This window comes from Microtus pennsylvanicus, chromosome 7 (genome assembly GCF_037038515.1).
Source record: "Microtus pennsylvanicus isolate mMicPen1 chromosome 7, mMicPen1.hap1, whole genome shotgun sequence".
NCBI lineage: Eukaryota > Metazoa > Chordata > Mammalia > Rodentia > Cricetidae > Microtus > Microtus pennsylvanicus.
Genome location: NC_134585.1, coordinates 94,253,152 through 94,274,923, shown reverse-complemented (window position 1 = coordinate 94,274,923; position 21,772 = coordinate 94,253,152). Strand labels below are relative to the sequence as shown.

Below are 21,772 nucleotides of genomic sequence, written 5' to 3'. Positions count from 1 at the left end.
AGATAAAGATGTCACTTTCTATCATTTATGCAGTATCATCCTTAAGTTACTAGAGATTAGTTTCGTGGTTTTTAGATATTAATATATTTTGTGATTTAAGTCCTTCATTTGAAATGAAAGTTAAATAGAAGGTTTTGGAATTTTTCTGATAGCTGCCTTCTCCCATGCCACCCCCTTCGGGCAGTCTACTCAATTAAGTTCCCCGCATATGCCAATGTTGTCCCTCTTTCTACCTTCTGAAAACCTCTACTTGGAAGGATACATTCCATCTTTGTTCATGAATTTTAAAAATGACTTAAAGCAGAAGAACTCTGTTAACGCTCTATTACTCTTTAGAAGTTAATTGTAATAAAAATAGCTAGCTCAAGGCTTTTGAGTGCCATCTGCCTGTCTGTCCATCCATCCATTTATGTGAGCAACTCTTGTCCTCTGCACGTGAGACATTTTCTAATGCTAGTGACAGAAAGTTGAGCGAGATGAACCCTTTGATTGCAGGGCTTTAACAAAGACAAGAGCAACTACTGGATTTTATTGGTATTTCATCTCCTGAGTCGATTTTATATCTACCTTTTAATTGTATTATGGAGAGTTTTCATGTTTTAACATAACTTGGCTTGTTTTGGCTTTTCTAATGTTTTGATATCATGCCTTAGGTTTTCCTATCAGACTAATGGATGGAGAAAATAAGAAAGAAGGACGAGTGGAGGTTTTTGTCAATGGCCAGTGGGGAACGATCTGCGATGACGGATGGACTGATAAAGATGCAGCCGTGATCTGCCGGCAGCTTGGTTATCAGTAAGAAAGCCATAGTTCCTCGGGATGGTACTTGGTGAAAGTTTCTCTGACTCAATGGTTTTCAGGTTCATTTTAGTGAGTTTCCTTTATTTAAAACCAGTTTCTTCAAGTAAAGATATCAACAGCCTGCTAATTTGAAGTTGTAAAGAGTCAGTAAGTAGTCTAGTTTTATTTATATTAGCTTTACATAACATCACAAATACAGCCCAACTCTGACTATCCATAGTGATAATGCTGCTGCCCTTAGCCACAAGCATTCAGTTCACGGTTTCCTGTGACGTGGGCCTCAGCCCTGCATCCTCAGTCATTGAACAGTAGGTTCTTGCTGTTCATGGAGTCAAGGTGCACAGAGCAGCTAAACACAGTAAACACAGTAAACTGATGTAGCTGAGGTCAGTCTTCTGCTTTTCTGTGCCAGTTGTCAAGCTTATGAACACTTACTTTCTCTTGCAGTCTACTCAGTGCCTTACATTTTCCCTCCTGCATTTGTGTGTGTGTGTGTTAATCCCCCTGTTTGAAACAGCTACCACTCTAGGGCTGATGTGTTGTGTGTTCCCCAGAGAAAGAAGGCCATAGTGTGTGTAGTAATAAGGCGGTGACGGGGCTGCGTCCCCAACACCCCAACCGCCTGCTCGGCTAGCTTATGCCCCGAAATAATTACACGGACACTGTATTCTTTTAAAGACTGCTTGGCCCTTTGCTCTAGCCCTTACTGGCTAATTCTGATATCCCGATCAACCCATTTCTAATAAACTGTGAGCACCGGTCTTACCAGGAAGATTCTAGCCTAAGTCCATCCTGGGTCGGAGCTGGGGCATGGCATGCGTCTGCCTGGGAGCTGGAAGCATGGCATCTCTGCTGAGGCATCTGCTCCCGAGAGGAGAGCTGTCGAGTCTGACCTCACTTCCTCTTCCTCCCAGCGTTTTGTTCTGTTTACTCCTCCCACCTATCTTCTAACCAATGAAATGGGCCAAGGCAGTTCCTTTATTAGCCAATGACCTTCCTCCATCAAGTGTGGCTCATGGAGAAATACTTTTTTTTACAGTATAAAATAAGAAAATGTGGGTATTTGAATCTGGAGAAGGCAGGTTCTCAGCTGGGTGACTGGATTTTTCATGAGTGACAGTGGAAAAATATCAAACAAGGGTTTGGGGGTTACAGTCAAAATACAGGTTACAATGCAGAGGCCAGGGGAGTGGCTCAATGGGTAAGAGCGCTGGCTCTGCAATATGAGGACCTGTGCTTGAACACTCAGAATTCACATAGAAATCCAGGCCTGACTGCATGTGTGTAGTCCCAGAATTGCAGAAGAGGGACAGACAGATCTTGAGAGCTGGCTAGCCAGCGAGTCTAGCCCAAATGGCGAACTTCAGGCTCAGTGACAGACCTTGCCTCAAGGCAATAAGACAGAGAGCAAGAGAGGACTCCTAATGTCCAGCTCTGACTTTCATGTGTGCTGACATGTGTACCTGTGCCCTCACGTGTGTTGCCATATACACAGCAACACAGCTACAGCACAGAGGGCTGTGATATAAGCTAGTATGCATGGTACCTAGTTCATGGTAGATAGCTAATAATGATTTGTATTTACAAAATATACTGTTAATTATATGCATATCTTAAATATTGATCAGTTGAATTAATTATTTCTGTATAGAATACAAAATATTTATTCAAAATAGCATCTATGTTTTATAAAATTTCAATATTTTTGTTATTGAGATACTCTGGTATACTGCCTTGTTTTTGACCTACTTGCTGGTCTACCTTTCTTATGGTCAATGGGTTGATAATTTGTAATACTAACTTGCTGTCTTCTGAATTTATGTGGGAGGGAAAGGGAGAACAGCTTACTCTAAAGGCATAGGTGGACTTAGACAGTGCTTTGTTTTATATGCCTTTGCTCTCTCTATTTCTGTCATTCATTTCTCCACTTGTAAACAGATGACTACAGTTCATGGATTTCATTTCTAACCCAGCTATCAAGAGTCGTTCTGATAACTGAGAATGGTTGCTCCATCACCTGTGATTTGCCTTGAGATTGTTATTTAAATGAGAATAATCTCAAAATCTGATAAATCTAGATAGACTTGCATGGTTTATGATTTACAGCTGAGAGAACTTGAGATTTTACACAGGAACTCACATACAATTATACACACACACATGACTAGAGCAGGACGTCTTTGATCCCCATGTCCATTTCGAGTCCTAAAAACTTTGGCAACACAGTTATTTGCAACAGATCAATCCAGAAAATGTACACAGTGTAAAGGCCTTAGCCTCTTGTGTGGACATTTTAGAGATCTGTCCTCCTGCCCCCAATCTCACGTGTGAAGGATCCTGTGCAAGCAGTGACAATCAGAATAGAATTAGAAAGTACTTTATAGATGGAAACCAGGAAATATGAGTGGAGCTAATATGATATGCTTAGCATGAGCAGAAAAGCCAAAGGCATTCTTCAGCTATGAGTTGTATAATGTCTGACACTGGATAGCATGTGGGCCTATTGTTCTTGGAGTGCTGACAGAATATGCTGAGATCAGTTGAGTTCTCTGAGGCAGAATAATCAGTCGGGATGGAAATTCCAGTTTATTGAATTTTGTGTGAATATGGTTCAAAGCTCTTGAACAGTTCGTTGATTAGAGTGGCATTCTTAACCAAAATTTAAAGTGGTATACCATCACCACTATTTTAAGAGAGATGCAAAATTAAGTATATTTATTTGTCTTATTTTAAACACTTGCAAATGGCTTAGTTTCTGACATAGTCGTATATGCCATTACAAATAAAACTGTTCGACTTTGCTTTCTGTTGCTGTGATAGATACCACCTCCAAAAACAACTTGTGGGGGGGATGGTCTATTTTATCTTATGTGTCAGGGAAGCCAGGGCAGGAACTCAAGAAGGAGCAGAGGCAGGGATCAGAGAGAAACACTGCTTACTGGCTTGCTTCCAGGCCCACATTCTGCTGTTTTTCCCCCCAACCCAGTCTTATCTGTTTAGGGGTAGTACTGCCCACAGTGATCTGAGACCATCTACAAAATTTAACAATCAAGAATTTACCTGCATGGGCATATACACAGATCCAGGATGATTGAGGCCATCTCTCAAGTTGACAGCTAAAGCAAAATACAAAAACCAATGACAGCATTCTGTAATATCCAGTGGAAGATAAATCTGACCCTATTGTCCATTTATAAACAACCGAAGGGAAAACATACTTAATTGATCAATATACAAAAAGTATAGTTACTTTCCTCCTAGAAACTGTATTTTAACTATCTTAAATTTTTATCCCTCCACTATAAATATGTGTGTGCATGTGTAGATGGATAAAATAGAGATGGCCATAGTTTACACAATAGTAAGAAACACCTCATCACTACCGCCAAGCTTAGGAAACAGAATGCTGCTGTACCTTTAAGTGCCTAACGGGCAATTTGCACTGTTCCTAACTCCACTACCAAAAATTAAAACTCTCTAAATTTTGTTTAATTCTATTGCATTTTTTACAGCTTTGAAGTCTGTGTTCTCCTTAGCCCATAGTTTGATCTGTTTTTAAAAATCCAATTTTGAAAGTCAGTTGTAGTACAGTCTCACGGTTGTTACCAGTGCTGTGCATGTATGTGTAGCAGTGTATCTTCGTGGCTATAACTGGAAAGCACAGACCAAGCCATTTATAAAGAACAAAGTTTGTTCAGCTCACCTTTCTGGAAGGTTGGAAATCTGAGGAGCCTCATCTAGTCAGGATCTTCCCGGTGGTGGAGACGGTAGCCTCAGTGGTGGTGCACTTTAGTACACAGGAGAGAGGGCTGGTCCAGGGCACAGAGCGCAGATGCCTTTATTAAGGGACTTGTTCAAGACAGTTTTAGGGAATATACTCAGGAATATAATCATCAGAATGTTGACTCTGCACATACTCAGGAGAGAGGGCTGGTCCAGGGCACAGAGCGCAGATGCCTTTATTAAGGGACTTGTTCAAGACAGTTTTAGGGAATATACTCGGGAATATAATCATCAGAATGTTGACTCTGCACATACTCAGGTGTGTCCAGGGCTGCAAGGTGCTTTCCCATGGGGCTACACTACTTACACACTCCGTAGTCTTTAAATTTGTGACTAGCTAGTGTTTACACCCCATCGCTAATTACTAATGAGATCAAACACATTTTCTTTTGCTTACTGGTCATTACTATTCTGTTTTATATAAAATGCAATGTGTTGGCATCTATTTTATTGGGGTTACTTCATTTGGTATCTATTTTGCTTTTATCCTTAAGTTTTGTGATTTTTAAAAGTTTTCTGTGATTTTGGGAGCTCTTTGTATAATGTATGTTATTTTCTGTATTATAAAAGTATTTGTCCCAACAAATATATTTGTGTTTATTACAAATACTAGCTTTCTGATTTATCTTTTCACTTTCCTTAGTGTGGTTTTTAGTAGAGTGAAATTCTTGATTTAAGTTGTAAAGTTTATCAGTCTTTTACCTTATTTATATGTTTAATAATTTTTTCCTAACTTGATTTGTTAGGGATAGTTTTCCTGATTCTAACTTGAATGATTTTTCCTTTCATAATGTGTTCAGTAATTTACTAGAAATTGAGTTACTTGTCTTCATTAACAAGGTTTTTGATTTGAATATCTTCAGAGAGTAACATTGAAACAACAGCAACAACAAAAATATTCCACATAGCCGGGCGGTGGTGGCATACGCCTTTAATCCCAGCACTTGGGAGGCAGAGGCAGGTGGATCTCTGTGAGTTCGAGACCAGCCTGGTCTACAAGAGCTAGTTCCAGGACAGGCTCCAAAACCACAGAGAAACCCTGTCTCGAAAAACAAAAAAAAAAAAAAAATCCACATAATTCTGCCTTCCTTGGCTCCCAGCTTTGTCTGTTTTAAAAGCTGTACCTATTGCTTGAAAAGGAAGCGAAAAGTAGATCTTTAGGTCCCTGGTAATTATTTAATCTCATATTTTTCTTGGCAATGTGATATTAAAAGAGTGAAATTTTGGTGACTTTAGTTTTGAGATACATTATGTGTGTGTTTCTAGGTAGAAGCTAAATTAGAGGCAGTTGATTCTGTAAGATTGTCTATGGAGCACACAAATGAAGAATGTTAAATATTTTCAGTCACAACAAGTAATTTTTCAGTAGATGTGTATACTAATTTTAATATTCAGATCTAAGGAAGAGTTAAGCTGAAGTGTGTTGAATTTGTCAGATGCTTGGCTGGCCACTCCTACATCTGAAGAACTCTATTTCTAGGGGTCCTGCCCGAGCAAGGACCATGGCTTATTTTGGGGAAGGAAAAGGACCCATCCACATGGACAATGTGAAGTGCACAGGAAGTGAGAAGGCCCTGGCTGACTGTGTCAAACAGGACATCGGGAGGCACAACTGCCGCCACAGTGAAGATGCAGGGGTCATCTGTGACTATTCAGAGAAGAAAGTGTCAAGTCATGGTAGTAAAGGTAAGTCACTTCTGGGCACTGAGCAAGCCAAGAATTACTAATCCTCATCACTATCGCTGGACTTCGTTAACAAAACCCTAGTGCATAAGAAATGCACACAGCCGCTTGTTGTTTGTGTCCATGTTTAGAGCTGCTGGTGGCCGGCAGGATGGGGCTTCCAGAACCTTGCCTGAGATCAGCTCTTTGTACAATCCCTGCCATTTCTGTACTGCTCTTTCTTTGAATGTAATACAGTTGTCTAGCTTGTTGCTATTCTTAATGACTCAGGACTGAGATCATTCTTATTATTACTATTTTAAAAAGCAGAGATAACTTTAAAGAGACTTATTTTTTTTCTGTTTTGAGGCAGTCTCATTCATGCTTGGACTAATTAGGAACTCTCACTGCAGCTCAGGTAGTTATAAGACCACAATGATGCTCCTGCCTCAGCCTCCTGAGGGTTGGAATTATAGTCGTGAGCCACCACACCTAATGTCAATTTTAAAAGGATAATTTCTCTTTTGTAGATTTTATTCCCTAAAATTTTAAATTGAAGGAAATTGAGAATACAGTACTATAGTGGCTTAGTATATCTTTCACACTTAGAATTCTTGAAAGTGCTTCGTGTATTCACGTTGTATGCAATAATAAATACTGCTTTAAAAGAAAGAATGGGAGAATTAGTTGTTTTGAGAAATCCTTGGTTATCTTTTATAAAGAGAACAAGCATTTTTTAAAGTCTGGATAGATGTACATAGTTTTGGTTCATTTTCACACCTTCTCTTTAATAATTGTTGAGATAATACAGGAGCAGGACTGGATGGTGCTGACATGGTTCTGCGCTTCTCAGGGGCTTCTAGCCGTGATAGCAGTACTCAGGAGCCTGCTTTCCCTGAAGACAACTTTTTTCCCTAAATACAACTTTCCCTAAAAAGTTAACTTGTTAAATTCCTTTCAATAATTAAAATAATTTTTACAAATTTAATGTACAATTCTTCGTTATATAGAACTAAATATACATAATTATATAACAATAATTATATTGTATATTTATTCCTGGAGCAGCTGAAAACTGTAAAGCTGAATGTGTCAACACATTTTATTTTGATGTCTTTTCATGGTAGGCAGTGCTTCCATTCGTCAACAAAATGTTTCATCTCTAGCTACGTGACAGGGTTTGGCTCATTATCTTCTTGTTTTCTGCTGCAGCGCAGAACTTTGTGACTCTCATAAGACAGTAGAACACAAGTGATTGGTGACTGGTCGTCTGATAGGGTATTCTTATAAAGGAATCCAATTGCGCTTCTCAATTCCCTACTCCAGTGTACGGCTCGATGTTGATTTTTGCTTCTTAAAGTCAGGTGCTTTGCACGAGAAGGATGCACACTTTACGTTTTGCTTACTTTGTATTAAAGCATCACTTTTCTTGGCATCAGATACCCTGGTCCAAATTTCTCATATTAGACGTTGCAGTGCCGTCTATTAGACTCATATCCAAAGGGATGAAGGGTCTGGCTTTGATGGCATGCCTCTAAGGTTATTTGGCAAATTAATCATCCTGGTACACATTGCTATACCTCTTTCTTTGCCAAAAATTACTGCTGGCCCTCTAGTGGATTCCCTTGCCTAGTTACTTTGGAACCATTAGCACTGATTTGGTCTTCGTGTTCTTGGCACTATTCCCACCGTTCTTATACAGATAAAAAAATAACAAATACAAAAATGTGTGTGCACAATATGCTTTTAACTCGTTTATATGCTTATAAATAAACAGCTATACATTTGTGTATATATTTAAACTACTACATAAATTCTTCCTAAAATTATTTTAAAATTTAGTCATGATTTATATAGTTTCTTTTCTTTTGTATACATTTGTCACTTTCTCATATACTTAATTGAACTCTTGTGTATTTATGACAGAATGTTCCTCTGGGAAGGATAATCAGGGATGTTTTGGAAGCCCATGAAACCCTCCAGAGCCTAATGATTGGAAACTTCATAAAATTTCTGATCAATTTGCATAAGACTGTTGTTAGGCTAAAATATAACTCTTATTTATTTATTTTTCTGTTTTTTTCGAGATAGGGTTTCTCTGTGTAACAACCCTGGCTGTCTTAGAACTAGCTCTTGTAGACCAGGATGGCCTCAACTCACAGAGATCTGCCCGCCTCCCAAGTGCTGGGATTAAAGGTGTGCGCCACCACCACCTGGCCCATAACTCTTATTCTTATCTTATATTTATTAAAAAAACCTGGGGGCTGGAGAAATGGCTCAGTGGTTAAGAGTACTGACTGCTCTTCCAGAGGATCTGGGTTCAATTCCCAGCACCCACATGGCAGCTCACAACTGTCTGAAGATCCAGTTGCAGGGGATCTGACACCTTCACACCAATGCACATAAAATAAAGTTAAATAAACCATAAAAAGTATTTTAAAAAAACCTGTCTTCCCTCATTTTACCTACCAGATCCAGTTCCCAATCCCTCCCTCCTCCCACTCCCTCCACCCTACCTTCCCATCCCATTCCCATCCCACTCCCTATCCACTCTTCAGAGAGGGTAAGGCTTCCCATGGGGAGTCACAGTCTTGCACATTGCTTTGAGGCAGGACCAAGGCTCTCCCCACTATATCTAGGCAGAGCAAGGTATCCATCCAGGTAGAATGGGTTCCAAGAAGCCAGTAAAAGCAGTAGGGATAAATCCCAATCTCATTGCCAGGGTCTCCACAAACTGCTCCAGCCATACAACTGTCACCCACATTCTGAGGGCCTAGTTTGGTCCTATGCTCATTCCCTTGCTGTCAGGCCAGAGTTGGTGGGCTCCCATTAGCTCAGGTAAGCTATTTCAGTGGGTATCTCCATCATGGTCTTGACATCTTTGCTCTTATTCTCATTCCTTCCACTCTTTGACTGGACTTTGGAAGCTCAGCCCAGTGCTTCCCTGTAGATCTCTGCATCTGCTTCCATCAGTTGCTGGATGAAGGTTCTATGATGACAATTAAGGTAGTCATCAATCTGACTACATGGCAAGGCCAGTTCAGGCACCCTCTCCACTATTGCTTAGGATCTTAAGTAGGATCATCCTTGTGGATTCCTTGGAATGTCTCTAGTGCCAGGTTTCTTGCTAGCCCCATAATGGCTCATTCAATCAAGATATCTCTTTTCTTGTTCCTGTTTCTGTCCTTCCCCCATCTGGACCATCCCATTCCCTCAAGTTCTCCTCCTGCCTCCGTTTCTCCCCTCCTCCTCCCCTTCTGCCCTCCCTTCTCCCCCATATCCCCACATTCCATTTTCTCAGGAGATCTTGTCTATTTTCCCTTTCCAGGGGATCTATGTATGTTTCTCCTAGGCTTCTCCTTGTTACTTAGCTTCTCTGGGGTCATGGACTATAGGCTCCTTGAGAAAATTTAAAAAGAGAGGAGGATGTACTGGGGTCAGATGACAGGTATTAGTAACCCCTTTCTTCTTTCAGAGCTCTCATCTGGGTGTGGATTGAGATTATTGCATCGTCGACAGAAACGGATCATTGGTGGGAACAATTCTTTAAGGTAGTAAAAGACTCTTCAAGCAGATTTTGATAGTACAGGATTATTAATATGTGTGTATGCTACAAGTGTTCCAGACCCAGGGTTTTATTTTATTATGCATGGGGCTTGTTTTATCATTTTATAAATAAGTAAAGAGTTATAAATTACTTATAAATTAAGTAAAAACTACCAGTAAACCGATAGTTTTCCTGCCTTTAAAAAAAGATTTACTTATTTTTGTGTGTATTGGTGTTTTGCCTCAATGTGTATCCTTGCAGTGTGCCAGATCCCCTAGAACTGGAGTTACACACAGTTGTGAGCTGCCATGTGGGTACTAGGAACTGAACCTGGGTCTCCTGGAAGAGTGGCCGGGGCTCTTAACCACTGAGTTATCTCTTCAGCCCAGTTTTCCTGCCCTTTGATGAGCACGGTACACACACACACACACACACACACACACACACACACACACACACACTACTGTTTGTGACTCATGGTATATGTTTCTGACACAAAATGTGGCAGAAAAAGGTATGTAACTGTGAAGAGCCATTTAATGGAGGAGAATTGGGTTCTTTTTTTTAAAAGACAGATAGAAATAATAGCATTACTTAATGCTCATTTACATTGAAAAGTGTCATATTTATGAGACAAAATCTTACAAAAATCTACACATCATAGTATAACATTTGAATATTAAAAAGATCACATGAGTTTTCATATAAAGTGAGATCTTTGATATATAATTTTCAATTTTTATCTTATGGTTCATTACAGAGAGAGAGAGAGAGAGAGAGAGAGAGAGAGAGAGAGAGAGAGAGAGAGATTCTCACTAAACTGACTCTTGGTCCTCAGCCAAACCAAGGAATGTAGCTTGTGTGTGTGTGTGTGCGTGAATGCATATATGCATATTTGCTTCCTAGTTGAGTGAGTTTTAAAATACATTTTTAATTTTAATTCCATGGTGGGAAGCCAGTACTTCCTTAGGCTACATGAGTTATCTACGCATCTGAAGTAGGGCAAGTAGAGAGATTATACTGGACCAATGGAATATAAAGAAGACAGCTTGCTTCTAAGAGAGTTGGAGATGAGTGGAATGTATAGAGATGCCTGTCAGCAAATTTTCAGAGTTCCTGATATCTACGGTCTATTGAGTTGTGTGGACATTGTTCTCCCGTAGGAAGGCCCTAATGGCTTCACTCTGCTGAGTCCTTCCCTCCACCTGTACTGAAGTCATTGTTTCACCTGATGCTTTCTTTCCTTTTCTCCTCTCTTGAATGTGTGGCGTGCTTCTAGAGGTGCTTGGCCTTGGCAGGCTTCCCTCCGACTGAAGTCGTCCCATGGAGATGGCCGGCTGCTTTGTGGAGCCACCCTTCTGAGTAGCTGCTGGGTCCTGACAGCTGCACACTGTTTCAAAAGGTGTGTGCCCCTCGTTCCAAGCAATATGATTTCCTGTAGCTCACTCCATGCTCAGCGGCACTGCGGGTGGCAGAACCGGGCAATATGCTTTCTCTGTATGCCCTGCAGGGCTGTGGTTAGAAGGGAGGTGATGCAAGGAAGACCAGCAAAGAGGCCTCAGGAAACAAACTGATGTTCTCTGGTCAAAACAAGTCTGGGACGAGGGAGGAGGGAAGGGAACTTTGGGGAGAGGAAACAGAAACGGTGGTGCATTCCTCAAGTGTTTACCTAAGATGCAGGTGTGGAGAAACATCCCTGTACTTTGGAGGTTGAGGCAGGAGAATAATTGAGTTTGAGGCTAGCATGGGACAAACACTGAGGTTATCTCAAACAAACAAGTGAGCAAACAAACGGCACACACCAATAAAAATGTATTTGATGAAAATTCATATCCTTGCAGAAGTAAAATTGAGGTATATTATTTGGTTTCTAGTTGTCCTAAGGAGGAAGAAAAATATAGCCTTAGTGCTTTTAATGTCTCTACAGTCTTGGTGGTTTGTGTATCAAGTTTCTCTGTATCTTCTTGAAAGCCACACTACATCTCTTTTATTCTTAGCGTTTATGGCACAGAGTCCTACCTGACAAGAGCTTCCTCTCATCCTAGACATTTTATCAGTTCATTCTGAGCTCTTCCCAGCCCGCTGGAACTAGAGTTATAGACAGTTTTGAATTGCCAAGGGGTGCTAGAAACCGAACCCAGGACCTCGGCAAGGAAAACAAGTGTTCTTAACCACTGAGCCCTCTCTCAATCACCTCCACCTTGTTTTTTGAGATAAGGTTCCCACATTTTTCCTAGTGTTAAATAATATTTTGGGATATGAGTATGCTGCTAGCAATTTTAAGTAGAAGCTGAAGTAAATTAATGATATATATATATATATATTTCTTTTGAGTTGTTTGTGGTACAAATTACTCACTTTTGCTATTTCTTATTACAAATCATTGCACAAAGCACTGTGAAGTGACCTTGTGTCTACAGTGGCACAGAAATACAACTAAGAGAAGTTTCTGGCCGTTTTAATTCCTGTTAACTTCCCATATTGACTACAAACGCAATTCTGGAAGAATTAATACATGCGAAACAAGGGCTTTCTTATTGCTGTAAGTCTACTCCAATTTAATTTGCTCAAGAATATCATTTTTCCCGATTTTATCTCCTTGGCTTTTTGCCTGGAAATACCACAGCAGCTACAAATTGGCAGAGATTACTGCTGTGCAAAAGGTGGGCTCTGTAAACACTTATCATTAGAAAGACTAGTCCCAGAGGTAACGAGAGTTACGTCTAAACACCAGCGAATCAAATGCATCTCTCGTGCTCTCCTAGATGGTGGAGTTCTGAAGAACATGCTCTTTGCTGGGACACTGAATCATGCCAAAGCCGTTTCCTGCATTTGCATTGCCTGTCAGGGACAGTGCAAGGTTCCAGGAAGATGACTTCTTCCAGGGCAATGACAAGCATTAGTACAGGGAACTGTTGTGAAGGACTTTCTGAGTTTAATCCAGATTTTAGCGGCAGCGATGTGCACAGCTGATATTAAGACACTGTGGTATTTTTGAGAGATGACTCTACATAGAGAAAAAACAAAAATATTCTCTACATAAACCTAAAAGCCCTAAACCTAACCTAATTCTTCACTTTTCAATTCTAGGAATTTGTTGTTGTTTATCTTAATGATAAAATATCAGAGAAACTGGGATTATTAATATTAGATTTCCTGGGCTGCCTGGTCTCAGATCCTCTCTTGCACAAACTTGTTTGGGAGTTTCATCCAATTTTCATTTGTGGGCAGTTGAAAGAATTTCAACAAACAATTCAAAGACATGTCAGCCAAAACTTAGAATGTTTTGCTTTAGAAAGATTTTTTTTATACATTTAACAATACAACACAAATTCAGCTAAGCGAGAAAGACTAAAATACATGAAAAAATTTTCCTTTATGTTTTCTGGAGAAGCCTTGAGCCACACATCTTTGACACCCAGAAATACACCAGGATACGGTTTCCTCCCTGAAGTTCTTCATAATGCCCACTAGGAAGTAGCAGTAGACAAATACTTGGTTGGAAAACTAGTCAAGATTTTTTATCAGATGCCCCTCAAATCTCAAGCATAATAGTCCATTTTAAGAATTGGAGTTTGAGCTGGAAAGATGCCCCAATCTACTAAAATAAATGCTTGCCTAATGTGTTAGGGTTTCTATTGCTGTGAAGAGACACCATGATCATGGCAACCTTAAAATGAAAACATTTAATTAGGGCTATTTTACAGTTCTGAGGTTCAGTTCATTATCATCATGGTGGGACATGGCAGTGTGCAGGCAGGCATGGTACTGGAGAAGCAGCTGAGAGTTCTTATGAAGGCAACAGGAAGTGAACTAACATACTGGGCATAACTTGAGCATATATGAGACCTCACAGCCTGGCTACACAAGATATGCCTCCTCCAACAAGGCTATAACTCCCAGTAGTGCCATGCCTTATGAGCTTATGGGGGCCAATTATATTCAGACTATCACACTTCATAATCATGAGGACCTAAGTTCAAATCCTCCCCAGAACCCATAAAGCATGCTTGTATACCAAGGATGGAGAGAGAGCAGGCAGATCCTAGGAGCTGCCTAATCAGCTGACAGTCCTAATTGGCAAAGTCCCACCAATAAGGGACCTTGTTCAACAAAAAGTGGGCCGCACTCAAGGAACAAGACTCAAGGTTGTCCTCTGATAGGAACTTCTTAAACACATCAATAGCACAGGGACCAACACCAGTATCAAAAGAAAGGACTACATATAAATAAAGGAAGCCATCAGCAGAACTAACAGATAGCCCGCAGTGTGGCAGAGAATATTTACCAGCTCTACTTCAGACAGTGAGCTAAGACCCAGAACATACAAGGAACTGGAGAAATTCAATACCAAATGGGAAAATGAACTGAACATTTTTAAAGGAAAAGAAAGGCTAGGCATCAGGGAAATGGCAAGACTACGCTGAGATAACACCTCACTGGAGTCAGAATGGCTATCATCAACGCACCTGACAGCAAATGCAAGAGAGGACGGAGAGAGGAAGAAACCTTCAGTCACTGCTGGTGTGCGTGCAAATTAATATAGCCATTGTGGAATTCAATTATCAAATTGAGTGAAACTCAAATATCATAAAGATATTTCCAGCCCCCATGTTTTTTGCTGCTTCATTCCCTATAGCAAAAAACATAAAAATAAACAAACAAAAAACCGGAATCAATCTAGTTATCCATCAACAGATGCAGAAAAGAGAACAAGAAAGGTTAAATATTAGAAGATGAGGAAGGCCTGCATGAAGGTGACTCAAGTTATTACACAGGATATAAGGCTAATTGTTCTTTTAGTTTTGTCATGGATTTTTATCTTTAATGATGGGTAAGTACCTAAAGATATATTTGAGCTGGGCGGTGGTGGTTCACGCTTTTAATCCTAGCACTCAGGAGGCAGAGGCAGGCAGATCTTTATGAGTTTGAGGCCAGGACAGTCTACAGAGAAACCCTGTCATGAGAAAATAAAAGATATATTTGATAAAGAAAGTCCAATGTAAAGCTCCATAGCTGCAGAATTATACAAATTATTCAAATAATTAAGATGTATAGACTTTGGGTCCAGTTAATTTTGGTGCGTTTCTTTCTTTTTTCTTTTTTGGTTTGATTTTTGAGAGAGGGTCTATGCAGTCCTGGCTGTCCTAGAACTAGCTATGTAGACCAGCCTGGCCTCAAACTCACAGAGATCCACCTGCCTTTGCTTCCTGAGTTTTGGGATTAAAGGTGTGTGCCACCATTACCTGCCCTGGTGTAGTTTTTTTTTATATAACAGTTTAGAAAATTTTAAGATAAATTTATTTTTAAATATTAATTTTACATTTTGAAATGAATCTGCAGATGCATACTTGGCATAAGGGAGAAAAACTCTCAGAACTTTAAAGACATAATGATTTAGGTTAGAAATGGAGAAGGGTCAGGAACCTCATGGTTATGCAGTTGATGGCTACATAATCATACAAGATGGTCAGAGCCTTACTCAGGGCCCACAGAGGTTCAGACCTCTCCTCCCACAGGAGTAAATGGGGTTCTGTTTAAATAAGCAGCCAGGAGTCAGTTCCAGCCTCCAGATTTCTACTAGCCAACGATTGAGTATAAACACTTTAAACTCAAATTCAAGTGGAGGTCTTGGTCACTGTGCAACTTTCCCATTTTGTGGAGAAAAAAAATGAATGTTAACATTTTTCTCCCCAGCAGTTAGATGCCAGCATGAAATATGAAGACAGTTGCTAGAAACCAGGGTTTGTCTTCAGCAGGCAAAAAGAAAAGATTGGAAGTTTTGAAAACTGTGATTGCAGACTTGAATGTGGTGACGCACACCTGGACTATCAGCACTGTGAAGGCTGAGGCAGGAGGATAGGTGCAAATCTGAGGCTAAACATAGTGAGTTCCCTGCTAGCCTTGGCTACAGAGTGAGATCCTGTTTTAAAATAACAATACAAAATAAAATAATAAAATGTTAATCAACTCTGAAAGGTGTTGAAGATGCTCGAAGATCAGCTAAGCTTTTATTTTTTATGTAAAAGCATAAGAACATATCCATCGCAGTAGTATATAAGTTTGCTTTCATCTTTAGTAAGCGGCAAAGTTAAATGCACACCAAAGAATTGTTGAAAACAAATTCGTGACTTACTACCACTAAGTGTTTATTTTTTTATTACTGCATACCTCGGGTCATATACAAATAAAGTTCCAAAAGCCCTGGTTCTTGCTGTCAGTAGAGGTCAGGCAGTGAACAACAGCTGTAATCTTCAGTGAGGAGGAACTAACCAGGTGGGCAGGCTAGTATATTCTGGGCCCAGAAGTCTTACCTTGGGGATAGTTGGTAACTTCACAAGGCGGTTAAATAGTAAACTAGAAAATGTTTAATACTGATAACGAGTGCAAGAAAGAAAATACAGTGAAAGTACAATAGATTAAGCTTCATGGAGGTGACATCAAAGTTAAGCAATACAGTGAGCATCTGCTGACAGCTTGGTTGTACCCGACTCACTCTGGATAATAAACTGAGGCTTCTTCCTAGAGATAAGGCGGGTTGCACGAGCACAGGGACACAGGCAGCAGCCATGTTTATGCCTCCACGCATGTGAACCTGGCAAACCAGGACAGCAGTTCTATGCTACACCGTGTTCCTCTTGGAGACTTTCCCATTTGATAAGGGATTGACAACCTGATGCTTTGTCCTTATTTTTTCCACTACCTCTCCACATTTGCTACTTCCCAGGCAATAGTCATCTAGACTTGGTGAAGTCAAAGTAAGATGACAGCCATGGGCTTTGGCGGGGGTGGCAGTGAGCATTGGGGGAGAGAAATGGGAAGAGAACATGACTTGGAATAACAGTTATTTGCTCTATTTTAACATCCCAGATGTCAATCATCAGTTTCCCTTATCTGAAAAAACCCTCACATCCTGGTCTTTCTTTCCAGGTATGGGAACCACACCAGAAGCTATGCAGTTCGAGTTGGGGATTACCATACTTTGGTACCCGAGGAGTTTGAAGAGGAAATAGGGGTTCAGCAGATTGTGATTCACAGGAACTACCGGCCAGACAGCAGTGACTATGACATTGCCCTGGTTAGACTACAGGGAACAGGGGAACAATGTGCCAGACTAAGCAGCCATGTTCTGCCAGCCTGTTTGCCTCTGTGGAGAGAGAGGCCACAGAAAACAGCCTCCAATTGTCACATAACAGGATGGGGAGACACAGGTAATATTAAAAAAACAGAGGCATACTAGGAAAACTGGGCAGCTTCCTGTCTGGTGGCTACATGGTTGGGTGTGCAGCGAGTAGGACCTTAGAGGGACTCAGGTTTGATGCCTGAAGTCTGCCAGATGTAAAATGTACACACTCAGCCTAGGTTCACATCCTCAGAGTGTTGGTGCAAATGCCAATGTTAGTACAGCTGATAGAACTCAACTGCCAATAGGGTAGAAAGTGTTATACCACTTTTAGCCATCCAGACCAATGAGAGAACAGCAGAGGTTTAAAGGCCAAGTCCAAGAATTCAATCTAGAATCCTATGTAGTTTCAAAAGCTTCCCAGATTTGAACAGTTGACCAAGTAAAGGGCTTCAAAAAAATTTTTTTGTGCTTTTTGTCAGGGAACCTTCATCAAGCTGATTTTAAGGATTTCCTAATAAAATTTGGCCAGAAAACAGCAAAGCTTCTTATACTAAAGTTGAAGAAAAACACTTAAAACTTCTCTCACCCTCTCATTTCTACTCCAACCTCTAAGCAGAGGTTGTATTTAACATGGGATCTTGGGTGAATGTAGCTGCTTCAACTGTCTGGCTGTGGTGGTGGTGACAAGCTAGTGCCCATCAAGGAGCATGTACTCCAGGACAGGCCTTAAATTATACCGAGGTCTCACTAGCATTAGGTGCTCAACTGAAGAAAATGTAGTATCAAGAAATCTTAGGCTAGTGAAAGTGTCAAGCAAGCCTATTTTTGTAGGTGTTGAAAACATGCTTTATCAATTCCCACTATGGAGCCAGTCAGACTTGCCTGCTACTCCCTGGCAGCAAAGCACTCCTAGAAGGCTGCTGTTTTTATAACCCTGATTCCTTCATGAGATTTGCTTTCCTTTGGGTACATCGAATGACCAGGACAGTACATTTTCTAGGATGGTCTGTTTAGTTGGCTCCATTTAGTAGGCTAAGAAAACATGGAGGACATGCCAGTTGCATATTTAAGCCCTTCCACAAATAGCCCATCAGGAAGTAGTGTTTATAGGGGAAACTGCACTTCTTTATGAACATCCTTATACAATACCACCTCCCTATGTTAAACAGTTCCCACCTTACTTAGGAGTAGCCCCCATTTTGAAATCCCATCAATGATGCAGTATTGTGTTAAATGTGCTCATTAGCTGAAATCTAACTCATCTTTGTTCTGAGCAGGGCGTGCTTACTCAAGAACCCTACAACAAGCAGCTGTACCTTTACTACCCAAGAGGTTTTGTAAAGAGCGTTACAAGGGTCTCTTCACTGGAAGAATGCTTTGTGCTGGAAACCTCCAGGAAAACAACCGTGTGGACAGCTGCCAGGGAGACAGTGGTGGGCCACTCATGTGTGAAAGGCCTGATGAGACCTGGGTCGTGTATGGGGTGACTTCCTGGGGGTACGGCTGTGGAGTCAAGGATACTCCAGGTGTTTACACCAGAGTCCCTGCATTTGTACCTTGGATAAAAAGCATCACCAGACTGTAATTTTATGGAAGGCTTCAGTAAAAAAACTGATGGGAAATATTAAATCTCCATATTTGGTACCAAACCAGGGAAGACAACTTCTGGAGCCCGAGATTCCTCCTCCAGCAGTCTTGGTGTACAAGTACTTCAGTGTAATACCGAGCTTTACCTTCCTTGTCTATTGTAATTTTTTTTAAGTTGATAAATATGGACTTTTAACTGTGTATGATCAGGTGCCCAAATTTGACCATCTTCCCTACACTAAGACTGGAGAGTTTGACTTTTCGTATCTGATCTCCTTAGCACGCTAAAAGATGCAATCAGAGACCAGAAAGACGAACTTTCAAGTTGGAGTAGATCTTTTACTGATTTACTACTAGCATTCCATAAGCTACTACTACCCAAGCCCTCCCCCCCCCCCAACACTGGAGGCAGCTAAAGTATTCCCACTACACTGCCTTTTGGATACGGTACACGAGTGCCACCTACTGGCAGTTGCCAATAAGCCTACAGGTTTCTCAGGACTAACCTGACACAATCTGATGGGAAAAAATATGCATACAACATAAAATGGACCACACGAAGTGGCCATACAACTTACTCACAAATTGGGAATCTGTATTTCAAGTTAGGGTTCCCAAGTTCCCTTAGGTAAGGTATATTGCAATCTCAAACAAGACTATTGCTGGAGCCTCCTCAAACCCCAGATTCCTTAAGGTTGCCATCCACTTTAGTATGACTGTATGTAACTAGGTACCAGTAGTCAAAAGCATATCCCCCTAAAAGGTGCCGTATTATTCACTTTGGGGACGTGAAGCTCAAATACACTGTTTTCCTAAAACCCCATCCTCACATGGTACATGCTGACAGAAAGGCTCGGTGAGCAGCGTACAACACACACATTTCTCTATAAAGGCAACTGTCCATTGGTTGCCTGTCTAACAAAATTACTCTGAAAATGCTAAGGCCAGCAACTGACAAATGTAACAAGCTGTTAACTTTTAGTTTGCTCAAGTCCAAAGCTTGAACAAAACCGACACACAAGTCTTCAGTGCACCTTTACATAATATACAGCAATGAGACCACCCTTCCCTCAGGTATCCTGGTTATCCCAGACATTTTCTCTGCAAAACGTCACCTGTGTAAGAACTCTTACTCATACAGTCTCCAGAAATAAACAGAACACGATCTTATTACTCATCAACCAAACTTTATTTGGCTTATTAAAAACTTCATATGAAATAACGGCCAGCCACTGAAAACAGTGCTATATTATCATTCACAATGCCCATTACCAAGATTTAAATGCGAAGATCCCCTGTAAGGTGCCCGGAAGATCTTAGCCACTACTTTGCTTTAACAATACCTGCAAGAAAAGAAAACCAACATTACAGAGTACCTGTGCATTCCCCTCAGTCCCGAGACCCTACCAGTTCAGCAACTTTCTATACAACTGGCTATTACCATCTAAGTTACAGAATGCCAGCACGCGTGCAAACCTCGCGAAACAGTGATCAATGAAGGCCTTCTCCCTACTCAGAACCCCGAAAACACTCAAAGCATAAAACTTACCTGAACGTGTCTTTCATCACCAAACAGCAATGAGTTCCGGTGTTACCTAGAAACATTTCAATAGTTTAGAAGTACGTCCACTTTCCTGGCACCTCGCAGATTCGTAGACAACTTAAGATAGAATGTTACTTGCTCAAGTCAGAATCTGGTCCCAATTAAATGGTGACAGCTTTGCCAATAACAAGTACATGCTCTTCCATGCCTAGGAAGGGAGACTGCCACAGCCGGCAGGTCCCAAAGACACATGGACTTTCACAACCCAAAACCCGGGTTCACTCCCGAAGGTGTCACTCACCATCCGTGACGGTGGAGGTCCTCGGGTGTTTCCGCTCAACACGGGGTCGGCTTCACATGGCTGTGGCCCGCGTGCTAGCCCTCACCAGGCTTTTGTGCTGCTGACGGCCGGCGGCCTGCACCGCAACCGTCTTGTGCCGCCCGCATCTTGGCTGCTCACAAATGAGGGCCCAACAAGTCACCTCGACACGGAAACTAGACACGCACAAAGTTAAAGCACGCGGACCACAGTGAAAGAGGCTGCAACGTGCGGCGCGAGCGCTTTTATAATCCCGGTGACGTTTTCCCGAGAGCCTGCGCGACAAGGGCGTGGCCTACGTGCCCTTTCCGACCCTCTCCCGCGTTACTCACTTTGATTGGCTTAGGCGTCTCGGGTGCGGCGCATGCGTCCACACGGATTGGGAGCGGTAATGGAGTGGGGCGGAAGGAGGAGGAGAACAAATCCCAAACCAAAATTCTCGCGTTGTCTGAAGTCTCCTTGCTGATGCGACCGCAAGGCAGACATTCGTTCGTCCCGGGGCGTTCTTTTCTGAGTACCAAGTCCACCTTTTCAGCGCTGCGGCCTCCCGACACGTCACTTCCGGTGGCGCCGCCTCTTTGTCCGCTCTCGGGAGCTGTCCGCGGCGCCTTTGCACTTGCCGTATTCCGTTTCCGCTGGCTCTGGCGCCCCCTCGGCTTGCCTTTTCGGTCTGATCTTTCTCTTAAGGATTTTTGCGCGAGGCAGCGCACCGACTCAGTCGAGTTACTTAGGCCATGGCTAGAAAGAGATCACCCTTAGTAAATGCACCCCAGCCTTGTCACCCCCTTTATTTCCGTTTGAGACAGAATAGAGGGTCTCGGGGGAACCTTTAGTGCTGGACCGCTGGAGGCGGCAGTTGCTGTTATGGGGAAAGTTACGAAACTGTAAGGGAGATCAGCAGAAGCTTCAGGAGGTCACTACATGCTTGCAGGGACCGAGTTATTTAGAGCAATTCTGGGCTGGTGTCCGAGTGAACAAACTTAGAGGAGACACGTTTGCACTGGAAGGACCTAGATATGTTTATAAAGCTCGCCGCGTTCATCGAGTCTCTCGTTTTACTTCACATATCGTTAATGATCCGGAAGAACTAAATATCAAGGCTTAAATACCTAACCACGGTTGAGACCTTTGCCCGGACATTTGACTGTCGTGTAGATAGATGAATAGGGTATCTTCTACAGAATAGGGCGCTGGCCGTTTCTGAGTCTTCTTTCTCTGGCCTGTAGATGGTAGTCTGCGTCTTCCCGTGGGTTTTTCCTTTGTGCCTGTCTGCACCTGCCAGGTTTGATAAAGTCCTTTAAAAACTTCATTATTAATACAGCAATCTCTAGAGTCTAGGGATTAAGCCTTCAATGTAAGTTTTGGGAGCACAATTTGTTTTAGAACTATATATTTATGCTAAGA

At 41.6% G+C, this 21,772-nt stretch overlaps 1 protein-coding gene, 1 long non-coding RNA gene and 1 other non-coding gene across 4 annotated transcripts in view; 1 reads left to right on the top strand and 2 right to left on the bottom strand.

Moving 5' to 3' along the window:
• The window catches only part of Prss12 (serine protease 12), a 52,241-nt gene extending 33,534 nt beyond the window's left edge, over window positions 1–18,707 (top strand). Inside the window, exons 6-11 of one of the 2 annotated variants that reach the window (XM_075981455.1) lie at window positions 654–795; window positions 6,065–6,270; window positions 9,722–9,797; window positions 11,073–11,195; window positions 16,724–17,004; window positions 18,197–18,707. In XM_075981455.1, coding sequence (XP_075837570.1) covers window positions 654–795; window positions 6,065–6,270; window positions 9,722–9,797; window positions 11,073–11,195; window positions 16,724–17,004; window positions 18,197–18,504 — 1,136 coding nt within the window. In that variant the 3' untranslated portion in view covers window positions 18,505–18,707. The remainder of the gene's footprint in view (window positions 1–653; window positions 796–6,064; window positions 6,271–9,721; window positions 9,798–11,072; window positions 11,196–16,723; window positions 17,005–18,196) is intronic. The other variant, XM_075981456.1, reaches the window with a different exon arrangement.
• Window positions 18,708–19,673: 966 nt separating this feature from the next.
• LOC142854948 (uncharacterized) lies at window positions 19,674–20,982 on the bottom strand. Its single transcript, XR_012911389.1, has 3 exons — window positions 20,351–20,982; window positions 20,056–20,101; window positions 19,674–19,849 (listed from the first exon to the last, which is right to left on the bottom strand). It is a non-coding gene; the product is annotated as an uncharacterized LOC142854948 (long non-coding RNA).
• Window positions 20,176–20,305, bottom strand: LOC142855187 (small nucleolar RNA SNORA24). Its single transcript, XR_012911450.1, has one exon. It is a non-coding gene; the product is annotated as a small nucleolar RNA SNORA24 (small nucleolar RNA).
• Window positions 20,983–21,772: the final 790 nt, after the last annotated feature.